Below are 17,991 nucleotides of genomic sequence, written 5' to 3'. Positions count from 1 at the left end.
TGGGTGTCACTCTCCTCAATTTTTGTTAGCCAGGGAACTCCTAGGTAATGCCTTTACTCCCATTCGATTCAGTAATGATCCCACAGCAAATATCCCATGCAGCTTAAGCAATGTCCAGTTTCTTTAATGATCCAGAGTCTTCCATGCCTCAGGGTCCTGAGCCACTGAGGACCTGGTCTTCACTGAGGCCCATGTGGGTGGCTACGGGAAAAGAGAGACCCTGACTGTAGGTGCACACTTGGCTCACAGAAGCCAAGGCCCACCCACTGATGTCATCACTGAGTTCCCTTTGCTTGCCAGCTCAGAGGATGAGCGTCACCTGTGGGTGGGAGGTCACCAGCCCCTTGCAAGGCCCATCTCCTGGTATCTGTGGCACCTCTCCAGGAATATTTAACTGAAGACAATTTCCAGTTGGGATCCGTTATAATTACTAATTAGATCTGATTATAATTATCTCTTGCTGCGGTCCCTCACCTGACACACAGGACAGCACAGTGCCTCTCCACAATTAGCAGCAGGGCCTTCCTGATCCGCTGGCTGATTGGGAGCACAACTGCAGGTCAGGAGGAGCCTGGCTTATTAAGGGGAGGCCACTGTTTACTGAGGAACGTTGTGAGCAAATTAGGTTTAAATTAATGGGGGGGACTTGGAGGGAGGAAATGGGCCTTTCCCCCTTTTTGTCTCAGCTTATGACATCATTTAGGGAAGAAGCTGGACTGCCCTTGGTGCCCCTCCTTTACCCTCTGGCCGTCCAGCCTGACTGTGATGTGCTGGGCCTAGGCAGCAGGGTTCCTAGCTCTGGGCCTCAGCTTCCCTGTCTGTCAAAACAGGACACTTCGGGCTGGGCGCCTATAGCTCAACTGGCTAAGGCGCCAGCCACGTACACCTAAGGTGGCGGGTTCGAATCCCCAGCCTGGACCCACCAAACAACAATGACGGTTGCAACCAAAAAATAGCTGGGCGTTGTGGTGGGCACCTGTGGTCCCAGCTACTTGGGAGGTGGAGGCAGGAGACTCTCTTGAGCCCAGGAGTTGGAGGTTGCTGTGAGCTGTAATGCCACGGCACTCGACCCAGGGGGACAGCTTGAGGCTCTGTCTCAAAAAAAAAAAAAAAACAGGACACTTCTCTGACCCAGACTCTACTCGTTACCTGAAGGTTCTCTGGGGACGCTAGGTAAGGGGACAGCAGGGACCTGCACTCTAGGGGTCAGAAGCCACAGCTTGGTCACCTTGGACTCTGTGGGGTCAGACCCAGGCGTGGCACAGAGAAGGTGCTTACTAACTGAAGGACGAGGGGTAATAAACTCCCACCTAGGACCAATACCAAGCCTCTCTCTCCCTAAGAGCAGTACCCAGCTGCACAGGCGCCCTCCACCTGACCCCCACCTGGGGTTTCATTATCCACATCTGCTGAAGAAAACCAGCAATGCCCCTCTCAGAGCATTCACCATGAAGAGGGAACCTGGTGGGACCTGGGGAGAGTCAGTGCACTGCCCTGGGCCAAGCACCGCTGTGTGTACACAGCAGGCCAGGCTGGCCTCCGCATGGCAGCACGGTCCCAGAGCCTGAGCACTGAGATGACCAGAGCCGGGGAGGACGCTGCTGTCCCCCTTCAGCCCCACTCGGCCTCGCCTACCGCGGCCCTGCCTGCCACGCTCCCGCCTCCCTCCTCTCCTCTCAGGGGTTGGCACCTATTCAATCCCTTTCTGTCCTCCTCTGCATGGAAGACGCTTCCCCGACCCCCTGCTGACACCACACAGAACCTTTCCTGGCTTCCGCAGCCAGTTGAGAGTACCATGGACTCCCACATCCCCCCAACGGCACTGACCACACAGCTCTATGCTCTGTGGGGCCCCCCTGGACTGTGTGTCCTGTGGCTAGGAACCAAGTCTCCATGCAGACACCTCACCTCCTCACCCACACCCAGGGGACAGCAGCAGGGAAGTGTGGAGCAAATGAATCACCCAAAAGTTCACTTGCAGGTTAGGGCACTTCATGTTCAGCTCACCAAGTATGGGAAAAATGGACTGCTTCCCGCCCTGGTGACAGAACAGAGCTAAGGCACATCCTTGGGCAAAAAGTTTAAAGGGTGCTGAAAAAATCAATAATCCAGATTAATATTTTAATGCAATACTTTTAAAAATCCAAATGGTGCACCTTACAAGGGTATGTGTAAAATTTACTAGGTGTAGAATGTAAATGTCTTAACATAATAACTAAGAAAATGCCATGAAGGCTATGTTGACCAGTTTGATGAAAGCATTTCAGATTGTGTGTAAAACCAGCACATTGTACCCCATGATTGCATTAATGTACACAGCTATGATTTAATTTAAAAAATCCAAATCAATGCAAATATCCATGATAAACAAAATCTCCAAATATTAGACAAATATAGGGTCAGCAACAAAACTGAACCAAGCCACAAGAGGGCCTCCAGAGAGAGGAAATGTGTGGACCTGTATATTATTTTATGTTTTTTAATGGTTATTTTCTAGAACATTAAAGTATTTGAAAAATATTGAAACATTTAGAAGTAGGTTTATTAAAAACCACAACATTACATTAAACCTAAGTTTTTAATTTTCAGCAAAAGTAGAAAGTGTTCTGTTTCACTTTGCTGCTTTCACGGAAGCTAACTTACCAATAATAGCAATCTTCTCCTTCTTTGCTTATCTCATTTTTAGTGAGAGAATTGCCATGTGTGATCATTGCTCTTGACCAAACGGCCATCTTAAATAATTTTCAATTAACTACAGCTTCCTGATTCTCTTTATTTAAAATTATGATATTTTGTTCATCATGGACATTTTTGCATTAGTTATTTTTTTAAGATTTTTTTTTTGCATTAAAGTATTATTCATCTCCATTCCCGAGCTCTTCGGCATAACCTTAAATACTGTGCCTAAGATAAGTGCCTCACTCACCTGGCTTTGAGCCAGAGGGGAGCAGCACTGCCTGCCCCAGCCTGAACCAGGAAGGGTTCCAGGACCCAGAACCCCTACAGGGAGGCAGCACTAGGAAGAGCTGGCTCTGGGTCAGCAACTGCCCAGTCACCGTGGGTTTGTCTAGGCAGGGCCAGCTGAGGACAGCAAGTGAAACATACAGGTTGGTATGGGGTGACAGGAGGGAGGAAACCCCCTCTGGACTCAAGGTTCAGGTTGCAGGTCAACTTCTCATTGTGTGACATCTGTTGGACAAGTCCCTGGTCCCTGCTGAGCCCTTTCCTCCTGAGTCCAAGAGGGCCAGCACCTGCCCTGGGCAGCTGGCACCCTGCCTCGCTCCCTGGACCTGTGCAAGCTCCCAGCCCATAACCTCAGGAGGCCTCTCTATAACAGGCAGTGAAGAGGCTCCCTCACTGGCTACCCACCACCCCGGGGCTATTCCGCAGCCTCTCTGGGCAGTAGTCCAGTGTCAGGAAGTTCTGCTGTATGTCAGGCTTAACTCTCCACCCTTACTCTCTGACTCGTCTTTTCTGGGAGGCCGGCCTTGCTCTGCAGCCTAGAGGTCTCTGCCTGATCCTCCCCTCATCACACCCAGAGCATCCAGAAGGGTGAGAGCTGGTCTTCCCTACACAGCCCAGCTCAGAGTCTCAGCATCTTGGTATCCCCCATTAGCAGCTGCTGAGTATGAACTGCGTGAAAGGGCCCCTTCAGAATCCATTTATCAAAGTTTGATAGGAAGCCATGAAGATGGCCTGCTGGCTGCTCCCCACAACAGCTGGGCAGAGGCTTGCTGCCCAATGGAGGCAATTAGCAGCCCTGTCCTCTCATCCTCCCCCTTCCCACTCCAGGTGCACCCTTCCCAACACCCCTCAGCCTCTGCACTGTTCTCCCTTCCTCCTCTGCAAATAAAAATACCCCTCAGAAAGCTGGACAGACCCAGGCGAGCTGGGAGCAGGGATATGAGTAACTCTAGGGAAACCGAGAACAAGTGCACAAGTGGAGGTGTACTGAGAGGGGCTTTGAGAAACCATGCCTGAAGTCATGTCACCTTCTCACACCAACTCATCCATGACAGGAAAAAAGAAAATCCAAGCTCTGGAGAGAGGTGCAAGCCCCCTCCCCCCGACCTGTGCCCCCAAACAGTTCTTCCTCATGTCTAACCTCACCCCCTCATGCTGCAGCAGAGTCCATCTTCCCCTTTCCATGAAGAGGAGGCTGTGTCGATGCCATCCTCTCTATATAGTGGCCTCTCTGTTCCTGGAGGTCCCTCGGGATAGTATCCCTTTATCCATTTTATACTTCCTGAGGAAATTGAGACAAGCAAGGTGGGGGCCCTTTGGTTTATTGAAGGCAAGTAAGAAAATGAGAGATGGATTCTGAAATAACCCATCCAATGCTCCCGATCTGTACCCAGGAAACCCAGAGAGATGATAACTTGTTGTGTTGCTGTGGACATGTCACTCAGCTTCTCTGGGCCCATGCTAGAACACCTGGGTCCTCCCTCTGGGGACAGACATGGGCAAGTGCCCCTGACATGGCCTCCTTACCTGCTGCAGACCCGGGCTAGGGAACAGGCAATACAGAAGTCCCACAGCCGGGCCCAGGTGAAGCAGGGAGCCGTGAGGCCTTAGCCAGTGTCCCATAGCCTTAGATTAGTTCTCAGCCAGCCCCACAGGAGGAGAGGGACTTTCGTTCCCCCTTAGAGCTATAGGAGGTTACTGTCTGTAAATCGAGGACCCTACAAGGGCCCACCACAGGTGGTTACTGTGAGGCTTGAGTACATGGCAGCCGTCCTACAAGGTTTCTCCCCCAGACCCAGTTGCATTGAGCAAAAGAACCCCCAAATCAGGTTAAGGTCAGAACCCAGCTGGAGAGCTCTGGGAGCCAGTGCAGGGGCACAGGGGAACATGCAGGTCACTCCCACAAAGGCATCATCGCCCTGGCACAGGAGGCAGGCTGGAGAAAGGACTTGTCAGCAGGACTGGGTGGGAGGTGGTTGGGAGCCACCTCCCAGCTGGCCACAAGGCCCCACTGCCCGCTCTGCCACTCTCCTTCCATACACTGCCCCAGCCCTACCCACCCCTTCTTTCTCCAGTCCCACGAGTTCCCCCACCCCATGTTGTCCTTCCCTGCTGGAGTCCCCAGGCCCTCCCACACCTGTGAGGTGTCTGCCTGCTCATTAATGAGACGCCTGTCCTCTCACTAGCAGCTTCTCCCTGATCAACCCGCTCAGGCCCCTCTCAGGGTCTAAGTAATCACCCAAGGAATGCTCACCCTTCCTGCTATGAGGGAAACAAGTGACCACGTGACCCTGGCCCTGACAACATGTCCCCTGCCCTGCCCTAGCCCCTCCTGCCCACCCACCTGCATGCTACCACCTCTGGGTCCATGGCTGCCTCACCGTCGCTGTCACACTTTTGTGGGTTCTTCAAGGTAGGGCTGACCATGCCGTCTAGGGAATCCAAGGTTGGGCACAAAACAGGGAAGCAACAAAACAAGAGACTGACCCTCCCACACACACTTCACCCGCAGTGCACTGCCCCTGCTTCTGTGTGCCGTGAGTCACTGGACAAACCATAATGCTGAGAGCTAAAGTTTACAGAGTTCCCACTATGACACCAAACTCTGAAACAAGGCACTCTTACTGCTCTCATATTGACTAATTTTTGGCACAATGGCCCTGTGGAATAGACACTGTGATAACTATGACAGAGATACCGTCCACCGTGGAGACGTCATCACCAGCCCCTTGCCAGTGAGAGAACTGGGCACCCAGCAATGTGCTCTGACTTCAGGGCCTACCTTCTTATCCCCTAAACAGTACAGGCTCCCAGTGAAAAGTGGCCTTCCCAGTATCCTGAACCTTTGCAGGGACCCTCTGAGATCGGCCAAACCAGTGTCCCCTCCCCGCAGTGTGGTGTTCCTGTAAGCCACATACCATCTCCCCAACCTGCATCCTGCTCCTTAGTCGAGCCTTCCCTCTGTCCTCAACCTGTCAGGAGGCATGTCTGTGCTATTATGCCACGGAATATCTGAGATGCCACATCCTTACAAACTCCCATTTGCACCCTGCCCCAAATATTCTTCGTGCTGACTCAGTAGTAGTGGGAGGGTCTGAGGGGAAAAGGACACCTCTACTAATTCTTGCATGCAGTTAACACATCCACAGTATCACCAGATAAAATTCAGAATGTCCTCCATTAAATGTGAATTTCAGATAAACATACTTACACTAAAAATGTTGTCTTCATCTGAAATGCACATTTAATGGGGCATCTGTACTTTCATTTGCTCACCCTGGCACCTCTGCACATATCCCACCTCTGCTACTGACTGGCCACACGTGTGATGTTGGGTTAGTAACTAAACTGCTGTGGGCCTCAGTTTCCTCGCGTCTGAAGTCTGCATCATAGTGTATCTACATTATGTAGGGTTGCTTTGAGAATTGAGTGATATTTCAAAGTACCCGGAGAGTTCCTGCAGTACCACGAGCCCACCTCACCGTTGGCTGTTACTGACAGCATTGCTATTGCTTTCATGTGACGGCATCCAAGCTGGCACTCAAGGTGCTAGGAGCAATGCAGCGGGACATCAAGGCTCCTGCTTGGAAGCACGGGCACTCATCAGTGTAATGTAGATGTGGTGAGGGCCAGTGTAAGAGGAGCAAGCAATGGGTGCAGGGCTGAGGGGAGGAGGGCTTGCGTCTAACTCAGGAAGAGCGGGTAAGATGCCAGGCAACAAGTATTTATTAAGTGCTCACTATGGGCCAGATACTGTACAAAGTACTGGGGAGGGGGGGGTCTGGTAGGGACAAGCCCGCAGGAGCTCACAGCTGGTGGAGCCAGCAGATGGTAACAGCACCAAGTGTCACATGTACTCACAGAGGTGGGCGGGGCAGAGGCTGGAGCTGGGAGAGGCAGGGGCTGAGATTGGAAAAACACTTGTTAGAGATGACAGTAGCCTGAGTCTGGTGGAGTGACCAAGAGTTAAGAAGGCACAGTAGCCCTCCAGCTGAATGAAGAGGGGTGGGGATTCCAAGCCTGGGACAAGGAAAGTCCCAGCACAGGGAACTTCACAAGCCAAAAAAAAAAGCAAGTAGTTCTAAAGGGGCAAACCATGCCTGCCGGAGTCAGGCAGGAGGCAGAGCTGGAGAGATGAGGCCTCCCTGCAGATGGAGACCCTCATATGGCTTCCATGATGACCTGCGTTCCATACAGGAGCAGTGGGAGCCACTGGACATCATGAGCCGCAGAGACTGAGCTTCCAAAGGAGTCCCCTGGCCGTGCTGGAGGCAGAGTGGAGTGGAGTGGACAGAGAGAGCATTACTGCTGGGGGCCCTGTTCTGAGGTCACTCCAGGAGCCCAAGCTCTGGGCAGTCACAGGACAGTGGTCATCACTGGGTGTGTCAGGCAGCGTCTGCTGCTGGAGGGAGAAAAGTAACACCTTCCCTCACTCACGCAAGGCTGTCGGCTGACACCTGATAAAAAAGATAGATTAACAACAGAAAAGCAAAATGAACTTGTTTAGCCAAAGTTTTATGTGAGCCATCAGAAACAAAGACCAAAAGAACAGGGAACACTCTCTTTTTATGCTTAGGCTCATGGCAAATGGGCAGTTGTGTAGAGGGTGCCACCTCATGGTGATAAACTAGGGGACTTAGTGAGGCTGTCTATTCACGTTCTGTTTGGAGTTCCTGTGTGACATTCCTTCCCTCCAGGTATAGAGCAGGCCCCTCTGGAATGAGGGTTTTATGACCTACTTTCAGGGGAGGCAGATTAGAGAATTCCTTTATGGCCAGCTCTCTCCCAGGAAGGCAGAGGTCAGAGAGTAACCTTTTGCTACTGCTGTTTTCTTAATTTACAAGGTGCCTTATTTTAGAGTGCCCTAACACTGTAGGATAACTGCCGTAAAGTGTGAGCCAGCAATGAACTGGGTTCAGCTAAGAAGGCCCATCTCTGCTCTGCGTGAGGCCTCACTCTCATGAGCTCAGAATATTGGGACGCTGGAGAGAAGCAAAGCCAGGCAGGGAGCAGCCTTCACCCAGCTCCTGGTGGGGCACAACAGGTGGAGTCAGATCTCTGCTCCTCCAAGGGAGCAGAGCACTAGACTTCTAAGTCCCAGCCACCCTATCCATCCATCATCTTTCAAGGGAGTGAGCCCAGTCTGCTTAGGATACCAATAACACCATGCCTATACAACCTCAAACCTCAAGCCCTTTGTAAAAGTATTTTCTCACATTACATCTCCCTTGATCTCAGCAACTACATGGTGAATCTGGTTTTATTCCCTATTTTACAGAGGAGGAAACTATGGCACAGAGAAGCCATGCAACTTGCCCATTGCCACAAGCTAGTGAAGGTAGGACTCAGGATTTGAACCCAAGCTGCCTGACCTTCAAGTTAGCCAAGCAAAAGAAGGGCTAATCGGCGAAAAATGGCTTGGAGTGCAACAACTGCAAGTGATTCTTACTCACAAAAATAATTTGAGGAAGGAAGTCATGAAAATGATGTTGAAGAGGTTGGAAGGGGCCAAGAAGTTCAGACTATTCAGATGGCCGGGAGGGACCTTTGAAGGGTTGTAAACAAAGGAATGCTAGATGTTCAGCATGTGGTGGGTGAGCGTGTGATTGAATAGATGGGTGAAGGATCAGACTTCCATAACAATCACTCTGGAACAGCGTGGAGGGCTGGGGGGCAGTGGGAGATGAGCTATTATAATCCAAGCTGCCTGAGCCAGGAAGACAGGTGGGAATGGAAACAGAGACGAAAGGAGATACTTCAGTGGATTCACCAGGTTGGTTAGCAGTGCAAGAGGACGAAGGTGGAATTCAGAAAGAATCCCTGGTTTCTGGCTTGGTCTTTGAATGGTGAGGCCACTCCCCCAAACAGGGACTGTGGATAGGGCAGGTGCAGCAGGAGAGACGTCAAGTTAACTGCAAGTGCTGAACACAGTTGGATCATGACTGCAGGCTCCAGCGAGAAGTCTGGGCCTGAGATGCTTGCTCGGGGCTCATCAGCAGAGATGTTGTTGAGTTCGCAAGGAAGGAGGAAGGAAGCTTTTCCATGGGCAGCAGGTAGAATCCCAAATGCCAGCCAGACTGAACAACGGTTAAGGGGTGGGAAGAAGACACAAAGTAACAGCCAGACAGGAAGGGAGAGCATCCTGGAGGCCAATTTAGGGTGGTCTATTCCTCACTGGTTTTCTTTTCTTCTAAGTATATTACTTATCAACCCCCGACATTATATGAATAACGTATTCATTTGTGTATCTGTTTATTATCTGTCTCCCCCACCAGAATGCAAACTCCACTAGGGCAGGAGCTTTGTGTCCCCAGTGCTTAGAGCAGCGCCTGGCACTAGGTGGGTCCTGAGTGCTCAACTAGCACTGGGAAGCAGACCTGGTAAACCAGGTCACCCCACTCCCCGCCCCACATGCTGCAATTCTGCACTTTGGCCATTAGGTGGCACAGCTATGCAAGTGAGGAAGCCGGTCCTGGGATCTGAGACCTGAGGACAGGGCAGGACTGGGCTGCAGAGAACAAGGCAGAACATGGCTGTAGACCTGGATCTGAGGACCTGAGAACAGATGGTAGGTCCAGATGGTTGGACCACCCCTCCATTCCCAAGCACCACCTGCAAGCAGGATCGTGCTTCCTGGAGCCCTCTGGGATTCAGGTGGGAGAGGCTGGAAGGAGAATGTTTGGGGGTTTGAATGTCCTGGGGGCTCAGAGCCTGTAGGATCAGAATGAGGGTTGACAGCAGGTCCGTGAGCTGCCCTGACTCTAGCAGAACATGGTTAGGCCCAAAGCAACACGAGTCTAACTTGGAATTCCACCATGGCTGTGTGACTTAGCCAAGTAATTTGCCCTCTCCCTCAGTCTCCTAACTTAGAAAATAGAGACCCTAATAGTTCCTGTTTCAAAGGTTGATGAGAATATAGTAAGAGGCTCTTGGCACAGTGCTTTTCACGCAGCCACAAAGCTAAATTAGAAGGAAGTAATCCTCATGACCCTGGGAGACAGGTATTTTTGTTATCCCACTTCACAGATAAGAGGGCTAAGTTTGCTGGATTATTTGACTTGTCCACAATCAGACAGCTTATTAAGTGATGTGCTCAAACCAAGTTCAGATCAACAAACACGCGCCCCACTGTGCCCCACGCATGGGGACTCTGCCAAAGATGGGCTCAGGATGGGGGAAGGCACAGACACAGAGATGTTCACAGGGCGAGGTAGACACCAAGACAGGAACATGTCCCAGGGGCAAGAGGATGACACAGCTGCCCACGATGGAAGCCTGGCCTTCTCTGAAGACCAACCATCTGGCCTGATGGAGCATCACAGGAATTTCTGGAGGCCGCACTAGGGGACACTGGAGGAAGCAGCCACCGTGCTGCCCTGTCCCCCAGCCTGCTCAGACAAGGCTGGCCAACTAGCATTCCATGGCCAGCCCAGCAGATGAGCTTGAGGGTATACAATGGCTGGGCATAGAGGCAAAGAGGTGACCACTGACTCTAGAATAGACCCCTCGAACCCAGCCCCACTTGACCCTCCATCTGATGTCCAGCTGATGTCCTATCAAAGACAGATAGGTGTTCACCCCGGCAACATGCTGTAGCCCAGAAGTGCAAGGCCTTGTGGGAGCACATATTAGAGACAGCTATGGGCTGTGTGGACCCTAGGCACAAGTATAAGCTGTGGGGTGTGCAGACCCTCAGCACAGGAACAGGTGAGATCCTCTCTTCTGGCTGGAGCCAGGAGACACTTTCCAAGCCCATTCTCACTCTTCTCTGCCTTCACTCCCTGGACCCTTCGGACCACTTCCTGTGCTCTTAGGCTTCAGTTTCCCTCTCTACCAGTGGGGAACTAGACTGTGTGACATTGCTGGGCTCATCTCTCCACATGAGACCCCCTTTCCCTGGGCTGCGGAGCTCCACAAAAGTCCTCGGGGACTTCCACACACAGGGAAAGGGACCGCCCCACACTGTCCACCCAGGTATGGGCAGTCTACGGAGCTGGTGTCAGGGAGAGCCAGGGCGGGGAGACAGACCCCAGCTGCCTTCCCAAACCCTGGCTTATGAGAGTAAACTGTAGGGGCCAACCATCCCTTCACTGTGGGGCCTTAATCCGGATGGTATGTTCCTCTCAGAGTCAGCACCCCAGGAGCCATCTGGGGGCTGAAGATTCACCTGGCAGCCCTGTCTGAGGCAGGACTGGACAGACTCTGCCTGGGACCGCTCAGGGCCTCCCAGGCCTTACCCCCAACAGTGATGTGGTTTTGTTCCTGACTGACACCAAGCATAGCAACAAAACAATCCACTATTTTTATCTTCAGATTAATCACCAAAAGGCTAACGCTTCCACCTTCCTTGTGATTAAAAATTAGGAGTACACACTCTAGACTGGCTGAGGATAATAAGTAGTCCTGGGAGGGGTGTATGAATAATGCATTGCCAGGCTGCAGCCCCACAGCCTCCTCCCCGCTCGACCCCAGCCGCAGGCGGTCTGATGGAGAGTGATCAGTGCCCTTCCACGCCGGCCACAGCTGCCAGAGCAGCTGGATTTCTATTCAGCCTTCTGGCCCCCAAACACCTCCTCCTCACCCCCACCCCACGCCTCCCAGCCCCACCCACACCCACCCCCATCTAGTGTTCAGTGAGGCGAAGGCCAATCAGTAATGCACGGCTGTATGGATAACGGGTGGGCGAGAACCGCTGATTTGGGAAGATGCAATCAGGCCCATTTTGAGGCGGGTGTTTGGAGGGGGTAGGGGAGGCGTGTGTGCCTGACACTCCCACAGCACAGCCCCACTCCATCCTCTGCATCTGCACTCACTCCCTCTGATCCCATAGTCCACACACTGCAGGACCCAGGAGGATTTGGGGAAAGGCCTTCCCAGCCTTGCCCAGGGCAGAGTGAGCAGTGACCCCCGCACACCTGGGCCAGGGGAGAGCTGGCTCTCACACTTGGCCGGCATGCGTATCCCTGGGAAGCTTTAAAAGTCCAGATGCAGGCTCGGCACCTGTGGCTCAAGCGGCTAAGGCGCCAGCCACATACACCTGAGGTGGCGGGTTCGAATCCCCAGCCCGGGCCCACCAAACAACAATGATGGCTGCAACCAAAAAATGGCCAGGTGTTGTGGCGGGCGCCTGTAGTCCCAGCTACTTGGGAGGCTGAGGCAGGAGACTCGCTTGAGCCCAGGAGTTGGAGGTTGCTATGAGCTGTGATGCCATGGCACTCTACCCAGGGGGATAGCTTAAGGCTCCGTCTCAAAAAAAAAAAAATGTCCAGATGCAGGGGCAGTGCCTATGGCTCAAAGGAGTAGGGCGCTAGCCCTATATACCAGAGGTGGCAGGTTCAAACCTGGCCCTGGCCAAAAACTGCAAAAAAAAAAAAAATCCGGATGCCTGAGGCCTACCTCCAAAGACGGGATGTTTGGCACCAGGGCTTAGTGGGGGTCCAAGGAGCCACCAGGGTTTTAAAGCCCTTAGATGGGACAAATGTCAGCACTGGGGCCCTTTGCAGCCCTCTGCATGCTTTCACACTGACAGGAGAGAAGGGACCAGCATCCTTCAGCCCCTGCTCCAGGGACTTCCCATGATTCCAGGCCATGAGCTCTGGCAGGGGCCTGGCAGGAGGGCCCAGGCTTGAGAGGGAGGAGGGCCAGGCAGAGTGGGATGAGGCCAATTGTCTCCCTAGCCAGGATCCTGATGGGGTCTAGAGCTGCTGCCCCTGGGGTCAGTGACAGTTCCTGCAAGCCCCGAGGGGCCGTTTCTCCTCAGGAAATGGCCCTGCTGGGGCTGTCCGTGTTGGACTAGACTCTTTCATGGCCAAGTCTAAAGGTTTGCTGCTTGGGGTACCTCTAACCCTAATCTTGGCCCCAAGGGGAGTCTCCTGCCCCTCCTGGAGCTTGCAAAGAGCCTGGGTGGACCAACAGAGGGGCAGGCTGAGGCTGGAAAGTGAAGCCTGCTCTGTCAGACTAGCCTGGGGCTGACCATTCAGCTCTGAGCCTCCCCAGCCTCAAGCTCAGAAGCTTGCCCAGGGCCTGGAGGAAAGGCTCAGCTCTGTCTGGCAACCAGGAACAAGACTGTTCATGCTCTGTCCTTCAGCACCGGTCACTCCTCGCCTTTTTTTGAGCACACATGCAGCTCACTGAGCCTCCAGAGCTGGCTGACCCAGCCCCCTGGAGTAGCTCTACTCCTTCTGTAACTAGCCTAGAAAACGGCAGGGGCCTGACACCCTCCGTGTGCCCTCATGAGCACAGCGTGAACACCAGAAGGGGCTGTGTATCCCTAGACAGCCACTCCACTGCTCTGGGCCTCTTCCCCAAACAGTGACCCACCCCTATCTCAACTGCCTGTCCTACACCCTGTGGTCTCCATGGGATGTGGGGGGGAGGGGTCACTGGAACCAGCAGATATCTGTGGAGCTCCCACCAGCCACAGGCCCCACTATGGACACTCCTTGCCTCCAGGTCGCCAACCACACTATAAATGCAGTGAGGAAACCAGACCAGAAGATACTCTTCCGACTCTGGGATGGGGCTGGAGCACTCTGCGAATGCGGGGGGGGGGGGGTTCAGGGTGGGCACAGCCCTCTGGAGCTCTGTCACCTGCCTCTGCCAGGGAAGGGGGCCAGCCTGGCTCTGCCAGTCCTCCATGTGACCTTAGACAAGTCACCTAATCCTGCTAAGCCTCAGTTTCTAGATCTGTACAACTGGGGTGATCATTATGATGTCAACAGATATAACAGGGTTTTGTTTAACACAAGAAGAAAAAAGTTAAAAAGAAAGTACAAGGCCTGGCCGGTGGTGCACAGCTGTGATCCCAGCAGTGTTGGAGGCTGAGGCAGGTGCATTGCTTGAGCTCAGGAATTCAAGACCAGCCTGAGCAAGAGTGAGACCCCGATTCTACAAATGGTGGGTGGTGGTGGGTGCCTATAATCCCAGCTATTCTGGAGGCTGATGGAGAAGGATTCCTCAAGCCCAAGAGTTTGAGGTTGCTGTGCGCTATGACACCACGGCACTCTATCCAGGGCAACACAGTGAGACTGTCTCAAAAAAAAAGAAAAGAAAAAGAAAAGAAAGTGCAGACATCATCTGGGCCCCACGTGTGCTCTCATCCTCTTGCCAAGCAGGGCTGTGATGATGACCCAGGCCTCCCTCTACTATGCACAAGCAGTGTGTGTGTCAGGGCTCACTGAGGCTGCACGCTACTTTGGTAATGCACGGGGATCCCATGTTTTATTAAAGTGTGGTAATTACTGTCTGTCATCCTCCCAGTCTCAACCCTGCCAGGGGCTGACCTCTCTGCTCCTCTCCTGCAGTGCCACCCGATGACCCCATCATCCTTGGGGGGCCAGTGATCAGCCTGCGGGCAGGGGACCCCCTCAACCTCACCTGCCATGCAGACAATGCCAAGCCCGCGGCCTCCATCATCTGGCTGCGAAAGGGAGAAGTCATCAATGGAGCCACCTACTCCAAGGTGCGGCACAGTGGGCAGGTGGAGGGGTGAGAGGGGAGGGGCTCATGGAGGACTGGGGAGGGAACCAGCTCTCCCTGCCCATATTTATGTGTTTCTGTCAACTGTTTGTTTCTCTGCATCTTCTCTCTCATGCTATGGCTGCCCTCCTCATCTGTATGTACATCCTTCCTTTGTCTGACCTTTTCTGTCTCTCTGCTCCATTCTCCCACAACCCCCAGGGTAACTTCTGGGCTTAGTGACGACCCTAAGAATGAAGTGTGGTCCAAACAGGAGACTCAGGGACAGAAGTATCCAGGGCTTAGGGTCTGAATATTTGCATCCTCCCCCAAATTCCTAAGTTGCCATCCTACCTACAAGGTAACAACATTAGGAGGTAGGGCCTAAGGAAAGTGTTTGGGTTGTGGGGTGGGGCCCTCATGAGTAGGATTAGCGCCCTTAAAGCAGAGGCCAGAAGAGCCCCTTCCCCAGGTGAGGACGCAGTGAGAAGAGGGCCATCTACGACAGGTGCCAACACTCACAGGACCCCGTCTGCCTTGGTCTTATGCTCCCTTGCCTCCAGGATATTAAGAAATAAATCCCTGTGGGTTATAAACTGCCCATCTTGGGGTATCTTGTTATAGTAGTCCAAATGAGCTAAGATAGATGCCCAGTTAAATTTGAATTTCAGAAAAAAATGTTAATAATTTTTTAGTATTAATATGTTCCAAATAATGCCTAGAACATACTTTTAGGCCATACTTACACAAAAAATTACCATTTATCTGAAATTCAAATTTAACTGTCCCTGCTTTGTTTTTATTTGCTTAATCTGGCCTCCTTTCCAGGACTGCCAGTGAGGCTACTCATGTCCCACCCCACTCAAGGCTCCTGGCTCAGGAGCCAGGGAGGGCTGGTGTGGGTACCAAGGAGAGCTTTTCTCTAATTCACACAACATACCATAGGCCAAAAGTGCCCCAGAACGGCCCCTGTACTAATCATGTTTTTTTTATTTTCTATATTTCATGATGATTTGACATCTTGGAGCCTTGTAGACCCTGGGAGAGACTAGAGCTGACTAATTCCTAGAGACGGCAAACAATTTGCCTGCAAGCATGCCTTTGACATCCAGGCTCCACAGCCTCCTTTCATCAGACCCCCCCACATCTCCCCAAGGCCACACATCAGACAACTACAGGCCACCTCTTTAGCCCAGAGCCCATGGATACTATTCAAACTACCCAATCCTAAGCCCTCTCAGCTTTCTACCCTGCCTCTTCTTTCCCACCCAAACCACACACCATCCCCTCACTCCCTCAGCCCCCCACTGACCCCAGGTCATACACGTGTGGCCCTATGTGACGTGGCATGCCCTTGCCTCTTGGGAACTGTGAGTAACAAACTGTCTTTTCAGTGGCAGTGATCTCCCTTAATCACGGGCCTCACTGTAGCTGTATAAAAGCAAAATCCTAAGGCACATTCTGAAACAGCCCCACTAAACTCCCCTCAAGGAGACTGCAGAGGCCCAGGTGGCATTTACACACTGCGGAGCCTTTGAGATAAGTAAGGCCTTACAGGTCAGCTGGGCCAACCTCTGTAGAAAATTGAGGCCTGACAGGGCAGAGGGAGCAGGCAGTGCTCTCTGAGGCCCAGCCCTCTGCTTCAGACAGATGGCAGCCCAGAGGGCACCACTTGGTCATATGGAGCCCAGGACAACTGGAGGGTTGTGCAGGCGGAGGGATCCCCCCCCACCCAGACCACAGCCCCCCTTGGCCCCAAGGCCCTCCTCCCTCCATTTGCCCCACCCTAGAAAGATAAGCAGGTCTTTGGTCTTTCCAGGATATAGCAAGTGGAGGATGTGAGGTGAGCCCACCCTGATCTGAGAGTGTGTCCTTCCTGCCCAAAATGACCGTCCTGCCGAGGGGTCAGCCCAGGGCTGATGGACAAAGCACCCAGAGCCTGGCGCCAAAATCCTAGGCAAATAGCTTCTCTCAGCATAAGTCCCTCCAGAGGAAGGCTACCTCTCGGGAGGCAAATCCCCCCAAGCCCTGAAGCCACCCTGTCGTGTTATGAAATACAAAAATACCACACAGGAAGCAGATCATCCAGAGGAGGAGGGGAGGAAACGAGGGTGTCCCTTCCTGTGTGGGTGCCTGTCCTGCCCTCCTACAGAGGACACACTGCTCTGGTGAAGAGGAAGGTCACAGTCATCCTCCCAGACCTGTCCTGAGACCACCTTGACCCCAGCATGTCATCCTAGTCCAGGCTGGGAAGGTTCCTCAGAGAGCCTAGCCCAGTACCAACTGGAGACCAGGGCAGCAGAGGCCACCGTCCACCCTCTGCCCCACGTGTCCACACTCCTGGTGCTCCAAGAGGCACAGCACAGGCAGCCTGGGCCTGTGTTCCCTCAGGCAGCTCACTCACTGGGCCTCCAGCCCCTTGTCTGCAAATATTAGATCAGATGCTCTGGAAAGGTGCCTATAGCTCTGACAAGCTACAGGACCCACAGCATGCTGAGAGGGGTGGGCAATCAGGAAGCCCCTGTAGGGGCTGTCAGAGCCCACCCTTCTCAGGGCCCAACCCAGGCTCCCTGCATCCCCCAGAATGAAAGGACCATGATCACAAGACAGACCCCTCTTCTGATGCCCACAGGCAGGAATGTACATGGGGAAGGGCAGAGGAGGGGAGGCTGAGAGCATGCACAGATGCACACGTGATCAGAGAGCTCCAGATACACAGAAAGACACACAGTCAGTCCTGGCAGCCCTGGGGTCTGCGGCCCTCTACATCTGTCACCTGCCACCTGCCACGTGGTGGGTCATTAGGTCTGTGCACCCCACAGCTGGGCAGCCTGATTTGAATCCAGGCTTCACCACCTCCCTGCTGTGACCTAACCTTGCAGTACCTTAGCGCTTCATCTGTACATTGGGAGCAACAGCAAGGCCCACTTGGAGAGCAAGTGTGAGGCTGGAGCAGAAGCTCACCCAGCACAGTACGCAATGTGTGGCTGCCAACAGTGTTGCCTGCCCCCGCTGGATCCTCACGTGTCATCTGCACCTTCTAGATGCAGATGTCAGTGTCACATCAGGGCAGGCCACGTGTTCCTACAGACCTGGGTTCAAGCCTGGGCTCCATGACATATTATGGTGACTTAATATCTCTGCCTTGGTTTCCCCAGCTACAAAACAGGGAGGGTCCTAATCACGGGCACCTGTCAAGTATGTGACTTAGAAGGAATTATGCACTGAAGATGCCTGTAAAAAGCGGCCCATGGGGTGAGGCCTTGATCAACGTTAGTTGAATTGCAGTTCCCCTGCCCCAGAGGTCACATGGCTATTTCATTAAAAAGGCCCCCAGGCTCAGTGCCCGTAGCATAGTGGTTACAGCACCGCCACATGCACTGAGGCTAGTGGGTCAAACCCGGCCTGGGCCAGCTAAACAACAATGACAACTGCAACAACAAAATAGCCTGGCATTGTGGTGGGTGCCTGTAGTCCCAGCTACTTGGGAGGCTGAGGCAAGAAAACCACTTAAACTCAAGAGTTTGTGGTTGCTGTGAGCTGTGACTCCACAGCACTCTACCAAGGGTG

At 53.0% G+C, this 17,991-nt stretch overlaps 1 protein-coding gene across 2 annotated transcripts in view; it reads left to right on the top strand.

Moving 5' to 3' along the window:
- KIRREL3 (kirre like nephrin family adhesion molecule 3) overlaps positions 1 to 17,991 on the top strand; it is a 489,958-nt gene that overhangs the window by 436,384 nt on the left and 35,583 nt on the right. For both annotated transcript variants that reach the window (XM_012808957.1, XM_012808956.1), the window contains exon 5: positions 14,268 to 14,425. In XM_012808957.1, the coding sequence (XP_012664411.1) occupies positions 14,268 to 14,425 (158 nt within the window). The remainder of the gene's footprint in view (positions 1 to 14,267; positions 14,426 to 17,991) is intronic.

The sequence above is a fragment of the Otolemur garnettii genome, unplaced genomic scaffold (genome assembly GCF_000181295.1).
Source record: "Otolemur garnettii isolate 467f Iridium unplaced genomic scaffold, OtoGar3 scaffold00097, whole genome shotgun sequence".
NCBI lineage: Eukaryota > Metazoa > Chordata > Mammalia > Primates > Galagidae > Otolemur > Otolemur garnettii.
Note: the sequence above shows the minus strand (reverse complement) of the source record. Positions and strands in the feature narration are given on the sequence as shown.